At 40.2% G+C, this 9,201-nt stretch overlaps 1 protein-coding gene across 1 annotated transcript; it reads left to right on the top strand.

Annotated features, from left to right (window-relative positions):
* Positions 1-1,757: 1,757 nt before the first annotated feature.
* LOC123317825 lies at positions 1,758-8,298 on the top strand. The gene is made up of 2 exons (XM_044904436.1): positions 1,758-2,126; positions 5,791-8,298. Exons 1-2 carry the CDS (start codon positions 1,758-1,760, stop codon positions 8,296-8,298), a joined length of 2,877 nt encoding a protein of 958 aa, XP_044760371.1.
* Positions 8,299-9,201: the final 903 nt, after the last annotated feature.

Raw genomic sequence — 9,201 nt, 5'->3', positions numbered from 1 at the left:
TATCCGAGTATGTATCTATATTATTAACTTCATTTTGAGGATTCATTATATCTTGACAAAAATATAGTTGCAATTTCAAAATATGTTGACTCGAGGCCTTCCAAAGACTTCAATATTGTTTATTTTTTCCCTTACACCCTGTATGATCTATCGAAAAATGCAAATCTGTTTTGGCGAATTCTTCATAAAATCTTACTTGTTTCGATATAATTGGTAATTTTCTTTATGATACATCACTGAAATATTTAAACCAGAGAGATGGTACAAGCTCTTCAAATTTTCGGGAAAATCCAATATTTAAACATAATCGATAATAAAAGAGATGTTTCTGAGCAAAGGATTCCTCAAAATCATTGAGAAATCTGATTCAAGAAAAATATAAAGAGCGTTCCATTTGAAAAAACACAATGTCCAACATTCGGTTTAGCCGACGTTGTTCATTTCTGTGGTATTGTGAAATTTGTAGCATTTTTTTCTCCTGATTCTGAAATGAAAATTTTCGGATTGGCACATTGTCCTTGAATATTCATCACCATTAACATCTGAATTTTCTTATCTAAAAAATGTTTTTCTCTGAACAGGTTATTTTATTATATGCAATGTAACAATACTGATTATTCGTTATACTAATAGGTAGTATTATCTATATGGATCATTTCCATAGAGAGAAGAAATATCATTATGGACAAGACTCAAATCGATTCGTTTTCAGATAGGTAATGAAATAGTTCGCCAAATTCAGAATTATAGTGTTAGCTTGAGATGAAAGAAGTTCAACGGATGCATAGATATACGCACGATGAAATATAAACAGTCATAATTCCATTCGAGAGAGCCAAGATTGGTTCTCTTTCACGTGATTCTTTCCCCTACAAAGGAATGCGATAAAAAATCGATGAGATATGCCGCCTGGCTTGCAATAATGGAGGAGAAAACGCGCTGCGCCTCTCTTTACTTAATTCCTCGGTATACTGATATTCCGCCTGTCTACATCTGCTTGCACAGTACAATGTTGCCATTTTCGGAGGTGGTAACGAGCAAAGAGTCTTCCAGAGCAATTCTTCGATATACAGCTCAGCACACTAGCGCCAGTGATATACACTCGAACTAAAAGATTGTTCAGTACATAAAGGGGGTGCGTTGTGACCTCAAAACGATTTTTTGATATGTTGGTCCCTGAAGCCTTCTGAATCTAACAAGCTAAAAAACAAGGCAAAACGTTGTCACCTCCGATTTCGGAGGTGACAGCGATATATATGAGGTGAGAGCGTTAAACGAGTTACTATTTTGGAGGTGGTATTAACACTTTATAACTATATATACATATATATATATATATATATATATATATATACAAGTAGTATTGCCGTATTTTCTAATCTAATGTATATATTGGTAAGGGGTATGACGGGGAGATGTTCAGTGAAAGGCTAGATTTTACTCTCCTTTTTTTATTCTTCGTCTACGTTTCGGCCGCAGTCGCTGGCCTTCTTCAGGACTCTACAATAACATGTATATAGATAAATACAACAAAAACACACAGCAGCAGTACCCACCGAATTTTGAGAGAGAAAAGACCTCTAATAAGCATGACCTGTTGGTCTTGAAATAACTTGCATCAGCATCAGCAAAATCTCACACACCTCCTTTATTGAAGATAATCTAAATAAACTGAACACACTGATGCTAAACAACGGTTCTCTAGATGCTTAACAAGCAAACTGATTTTTAGTACTCCAAACCAACACACAACAGACATGCAGGAAGGTCTCATCCAGAATGGTATGCTGGGTGAGTCCAGGGAGGTCTCAGATGTAGAGGCGGACAGAGTAAGGACACAGCAAAGGGACGATAGTCCCACTCGGAATGGCATGCCGGGTGGGACTGGAGAGTTGGCATCTTTAGAAGAAACACAACAGATTGCAACACATGAAGGTGAGATCGCCGCTCAAGAAGACTTGCTCGATGAAGCAGGTGAATTCACAAGGGTCCATTCAGAAGCACACATAACACCTAGCAATAGAGACAGGCTTATCCGGAATGGTATGCCGGATGAGACTTTGGAGACCACCACTGATGAAGAAGAAAGAAAATTAATTTTTGTAGCGTTCCCACTCATCCCTCAAGTAACCAACTCGATAATAAAACTGTTCAAAAGTGACAAAATAAAGATTGCGGTAAAAAATGAGTTTAAAATAAGCATTATGTTCTCGCATACGAAAGATAAATTCAGCATAGAGAAAACATCTAATGTAGTCTATAAGGTTCCTTGTGCTCAGTGCCATCTATCATATATAGGGCAAACGTCGCAACAAATTAAAAAACGAATGGCACAACATAAAAGTGACATCAAACATCCTGGAAAGGGCTGTGCTCTGGCTCAACACTGTCATGACAACCAGCACATGATGAATTTCAATAACATCCAAATTTTAGAAAGAGAGAAGAACTATAGAAAAAGAACCTTTCTAGAAATGTGTGGCGGCGTAGTTGTACCCATGGTAGAGGAATACTTCATCTCACCATGATGGTACCAAGGGTAGCCAAACGATGGCATCACTGCGCACGACGGTTGCGATCACAGGGTAGATTATACGTCTATTGCGGTGCAGCATACGCCAAACGATGGCGCCACCGGCGACGCAACACTCTATACCCTCGACGTAACCGGCGTTTATAGCAGGCACAAACTACGCTGCTTCGGCGATTGTCGTAGGTAGCTGCTAGGGTTCATTAACCTACCTGATGAGTCCGACCCTAGCAGTGGGACGAAACAATCACCCCAAGAGCACGCCATTCTTCAAATGGCGTGAACTCACCCCAGCACATACCGCCAAAGTGGTGACCCCGACGTGATAAGGGAGGGCCGTCTTAACGACGTATCCCAGAAGGCCAGACCGGTTGAGACAATAGCTCGCTCACAATGCACGCTCCCATCTCTGGTATTTCTGACGCTACTCTAGACGCCCTTTCCCATCTTCGTAAACGGCGGTACCCTGCCTACCGTATCGCATCGCTTCCCCAGTCAGCGCCGCTGGTGGGGGAGTGTTGTGGCGGCGTAGTTGTACCCATGGTAGAGGAATACTTCATCTCACCATGATGGTACCAAGGGTAGCCAAACGATGGCATCACTGCGCACGACGGTTGCGATCACAGGGTAGATTATACGTCTATTGCGGTGCAGCATACGCCAAACGATGGCGCCACTGGCGACGCAACACTCTATACCCTCGACGTAACCGGCGTTTACAGCAGGCACAAACTACGCTGCTTCGGCGATTGTCGTAGGTAGCTGCTAGGGTTCATTAACCTACCTGATGAGTCCGACCCTAGCAGTGGGACGAAACAATCACCCCAGCACATACCGCCAAAAATGTTTCAAATAAAGAAAAATTTGGAAAATGTGGTTAATTCCAGATCGGACATAAAGAACATCAGTAGTATTTACACTTTTCTAATTCATCATAATAAAGACCATGATGGGAGAAGAAATAATTCTACAGCCTAACTTCACTAAGAAAAAGAGAACAAGTCATAGATTCACGAATGTCAACTTTCTTTACGTCACCGACGGGTCCTCTCGCCTTGTCATTATACATATTCTTGTTGCCCACGTGTAGCCGAACTAAGATTTTAATGTGTTGTCTTTTTGTGAAGATTGTAATGAGAGCGAGTGGCATGTATTTCATCGAATTATCCAAACAACTGCAAGTTATTTCAAGACCAACAGGTCATGCTTATTAGAGGCCTTTTCTCTCTCAAAATTCGGTGGGTACTGCTGCTGTGTGTTTTTGTTGTATTTATCTATGTACATGTTATTGTAGAGTCCTGAAGAAGGCCAGCGACTGCGGCCGAAACGTAGACGACGAATAAAAAAAGGAGAGTAAAATCTAGCCTTTCACTGAACATCTCCCCGTCATACCCCTTACCAATATATACATTACACTAATACGGGATTAACGTAACCATACATTTTCTAATCTACTTAATTATTGGGTACTCGGCATAAAGGGCCTATGTAGACAAATCAAACAACCATTTGTCATGTACATCTATATTTCGGACACTTGTTAAGGTCCTTCATCAGGATGCTAAAAAAGTTAATAAAAACCTCTAAAATCTAACAGACTAAAAATCATCGAGACAAAAACTTACGTTTGACTAGTTTTGAAAAGAATGGCAAAGAAACAATCAGCATGTGTCCAACCAATTACAAATCATTGGAAGGAAGAAAACTACATCAATCTCGAGAAACTACATGAACATTCTCTAAGTAACAACACAAATAAAATCGTGTCAAAAAGATCGCTAAACTAGGTTACAAGCACATTGGCGCCAAAAGTTGACACAGAGGACAGACAAATCCTCAGACCACAGAGAACTATGACAATCTGTCAAATCTTTTTCTTTAAAAGTGAAATAGGTTTTGAGTTTTGGAATAGAGATGTCGCCCCGGAGTCCAAAGCGAAAGTGAGAACAATTACCATCCTCATATTTTGTGGGATGACATTATAAAGTTTGTGAGAGTTGAGGAGAGATGTCGCTTTTGGAGTCCAAAGCGAGCAAATAATTATAAATGTTGCTAAGACCCTTAATGTCGGTACGCTTATTGACAGGATTTGATTGCTCATTAATATAGCACATTTCCAAAAAAACCCGCTTGGTGTTATTTGAGCAAGAATACAATATCTTCGGATTATCGAAATCGAAAACGTGACCAGCTCTCGCAGCATGCAAAGCAAGGGCACATCTGTCAGGGTGTAGTCTGACGTCGCTTTTGTGAACCGCGAATCTTCTTTTTAGGGATTGGGAGGTTTGTCCGATATAGACCCCATCACAGTCTAAACATCTCACTGAGTAGACACAATCAGAGCTGGAAAGAACGTCCACTCTGTCTTTGAGATTGGTGAAGAGAAACTTATTGGGGAAAACGTTATATCTGGCAATTTTCACGTTGCTAATAGAGGAACAAATGTGAACCAGTTTACTGGTCAAACCAGGCAATGAAGGCAGAGATGCAAACTTTATTTGGCTGACACGTGAGTTCTCGTGGGGAGCGTCCTGTTTTTTTGGAAATGTGCTATATTAATGAGCAATCAAATCCTGTCAATAAGCGTACCGACATTAAGGGTCTTAGCAACATTTATAATTATTTGCTCGCTTTGGACTCCAAAAGCGACATCTCTCCTCAACTCTCACAAACTTTATAATGTCATTCCACAAAATATGAGGATGGTAATTGTTCTCACTTTCGCTTTGGACTCCGGGCGACATCTCTATTCCAAAACTCAAAACCTATTTCACTTTTAAAGAAAAAGATTTGACAGATTGTCATAGTTCTCTGTGGTCTGAGGATTTGTCTGTCCTCTGTGTCAACTTTTGGCGCCAATGTGCTTGTAACCTAGTTTAGCGATCTTTTTGACACGATTTTATTTGTGTTGTTACTTAGAGAATGTTCATGTAGTTTCTCGAGATTGATGTAGTTTTCTTCCTTCCAATGATTTGTAATTGGTTGGACACATGCTGATTGTTTCTTTGCCATTCTTTTCAAAACTAGTCAAACGTAAGTTTTTGTCTCGATGATTTTTAGTCTGTTAGATTTTAGAGGTTTTTATTAACTTTTTTAGCATCCTGATGAAGGACCTTAACAAGTGTCCGAAATATAGATGTACATGACAAATGGTTGTTTGATTTGTCTACATAGGCCCTTTATGCCGAGTACCCAATAATTAAGTAGATTAGAAAATACGGCAATACTCCTTGTATACATAATTACAGATGGGTTTCTAGGATGAGATGAAGAACACCTATGGAGAGGTAACAGTTAGAGACCTCAAATCTTGGGCGAACCTGAATACCAGATTGGCAAAAGCAAGATGCAGAAGGAACTTCCTACTCAGATACCGATCAACTGGCGTCATTCCAAGACACATCAAGCAGAACATTAAATGTATTAACAATTTGATAGGCGACAACGCAGGGGACAACAGAAGAGCTCTCGCACTGAGCAATAAGGTATCTTCTACTCTGCTCAATCTTGAAATATCGGTCACTATCAAAAAGATCAACTCGCTGCATGCAGGCATCAAGCATATCCGTGAAAGATTGATCCTTGTTCTTCCTATACGTATTATATCCATTTTTGAACAGACTCAGTCTAGGTCCTCGGATAGGGTCACTGTCTCTTCCACCAACGTTCTCAAACGCAAGTTTGATTCCTTGATTGATAAATCCATCTCGAATTTGAAAGTTAAAGATTCGTGGTTTGCCAATTTAACAGATCATGTTTTCCCACGGGACATTAAACATTTACTTAGTCTTGGTCCCAAGTTTGCCCATTCTGTCCCCTCTAATATGTTGTCAATTAAATCTTTATTGGCTGACTCCGAGTATCTTGTGAGGTTGGCTCCACAGGAATCGCAGGACTTACTCCGGGCCAAATCAATCAATGCCATCACCAATTTCGTCCACCAAGCTTGGAAGAAGAATAACCCACAATACGGACTCTTTTGCAAGACGAAAAGGTTCCTGAAGGACAATGATGACATCGTCATAACGATGGCAGATAAGGGCAATGTCACGGTGGCCATCACAAAGCAACAATATGAAGAGAAGCTCTTGAATATCGTCGAGGACACCAACGTTTACAAGAAATTAAACTCAGACCCCACATCGAAGTATCAGACAAAGAACAACAGCCTTGTCAAGGATCTCAAAGACCAAGCATACATAAGTGCCACCACGGCGAGACAATTGAATAACTACAAGGGCATTTCTCCCACTATCTACGGTCTACCAAAGATCCATAAAGAGGGAACTCCTCTCAGACCTATCGTCTCAACCATTAAATCCCCAACAAGTGAACTTAGCAAGTTTGTTGCCGACATCCTCAAGTCAGCTTTCAAGGATGACTTCCACACTTGGGCAGTCAAGGATTCTTTCGATTTTGCAGAAAGGGTTAATAACTTGCAGATTCCTCCAGACCATGAGATCCTTTCGTTGGATGTGATCAGTCTTTTTACCAATATTTCCTGGGAGTTAACGGAGAAGATAATAGTGGACAATTGGAGCAGGATTGAGGCTGTCACGAATATTCCTAGGCCTAAATTTGTTAACCTATTGAAGTTCCTGTTCGATTCCAACTATTTCAAATACAAAGGTGAATTTTACTTTCAAATCTTTGGGTGCCCGATGGGCAGCATCCTCAGCCCAACTTTGGCAGCTCTGGTGATGACGGTGTTGATCGGATACTGCCTTGGCAAACTATCTTTCATTCCAGCATTCTTGTTCCAGTATGTTGATGACATTATATTGGCCATTCCTTTAAATATGAAAGAAGAACTCCTAAGGATCTTCAACTCCTTTAACCCACATATACAGTTTACCATAGAAGAAGAGAAAGACAGATTTGTCCCTTTCCTAGATACCAAAGTGATACGTTCTGAGGACAACACAGTCAAGCTGGATTGGTACAGAAAGCCGACCAGCTCAGGAAGATATGTCCACTTCAATTCAAGCCATGATTGGCAAATGAAGATCAACGTTGTTAACAACCTAAAGAACAGAATAATAGGCCTTACTCACATGGATTTCAAACAGAGTGCTCTGAACAAATTATATGACATCCTAAAAGATAATGGATATCCCCACGGCCTGCTTAAGAAGTTGATATTCTCGACATCCAATCGACGGATCTCACCTGATCCTCCTGAACATCCTCCTACTACACTGCCTGAACAAAGACAGGACGCTCCCCACGAGAACTCACGTGTCAGCCAAATAAAGTTTGCATCTCTGCCTTCATTGCCTGGTTTGACCAGTAAACTGGTTCACATTTTTTCCTCTATTAGCAACGTGAAAATTGCCAGATATAACGTTTTCCCCAATAAGTTTCTCTTCACCAATTTCAAAGACAGAGTGGACGTTCTTTCCAGCTCTGATTGTGTCTACTCAGTGAGATGTTTAGACTGTGATGGGGTCTATATCGGACAAACCTCCCAATCCCTAAAAAGAAGATTCGCGGTTCACAAAAGCGACGTCAGACTACACCCTGACAGATGTGCCCTTGCTTTGCATGCTGCGAGAGCTGGTCACGTTTTCGATTTCGATAATCCGAAGATATTGTATTCTTGCTCAAATAACACCAAGCGGGTTTTTTTGGAAATGTGCTATATTAATGAGCAATCAAATCCTGTCAATAAGCGTACCGACATTAAGGGTCTTAGCAACATTTATAATTATTTGCTCGCTTTGGACTCCAAAAGCGACATCTCTCCTCAACTCTCACAAACTTTATAATGTCATCCCACAAAATATGAGGATGGTAATTGTTCTCACTTTCGCTTTGGACTCCGGGGCGACATCTCTATTCCAAAACTCAAAACCTAGGTATTTCACTTTTAAAGAAAAAGATTTGACAGATTGTCATAGTTCTCTGTGGTCTGAGGATTTGTCTGTCCTCTGTGTCAACTTTTGGCGCCAATGTGCTTGTAACCTAGTTTAGCGATCTTTTTGACACGATTTTATTTGTGTTGTTACTTAGAGAATGTTCATGTAGTTTCTCGAGATTGATGTAGTTTTCTTCCTTCCAATGATTTGTAATTGGTTGGACACATGCTGATTGTTTCTTTGCCATTCTTTTCAAAACTAGTCAAACGTAAGTTTTTGTCTCGATGATTTTTAGTCTGTTAGATTTTAGAGGTTTTTATTAACTTTTTTAGCATCCTGATGAAGGACCTTAACAAGTGTCCGAAATATAGATGTACATGACAAATGGTTGTTTGATTTGTCTACATAGGCCCTTTATGCCGAGTACCCAATAATTAAGTAGATTAGAAAATGTATGGTTACGTTAATCCCGTATTAGTGTAATGTATATATTGGTAAGGGGTATGACGGGGAGATGTTCAGTGAAAGGCTAGATTTTACTCTCCTTTTTTTATTCGTCGTCTACGTTTCGGCCGCAGTCGCTGGCCTTCTTCAGGACTCTACAATAACATGTACATAGATAAATACAACAAAAACACACAGCAGCAGTACCCACCGAATTTTGAGAGAGAAAAGGCCTCTAATAAGCATGACCTGTTGGTCTTGAAATAACTTGCAGTTGTTTGGATAATTCGATGAAATACATGCCACTCGCTCTCATTACAATCTTCACAAAAAGACAACACATTAAAATCTTAGTTCGGCTACACGTGG

This window comes from Coccinella septempunctata, chromosome 7, assembly GCF_907165205.1.
Source record: "Coccinella septempunctata chromosome 7, icCocSept1.1, whole genome shotgun sequence".
NCBI lineage: Eukaryota > Metazoa > Arthropoda > Insecta > Coleoptera > Coccinellidae > Coccinella > Coccinella septempunctata.
This window is presented reverse-complemented; position numbering and strand designations above follow the sequence as displayed.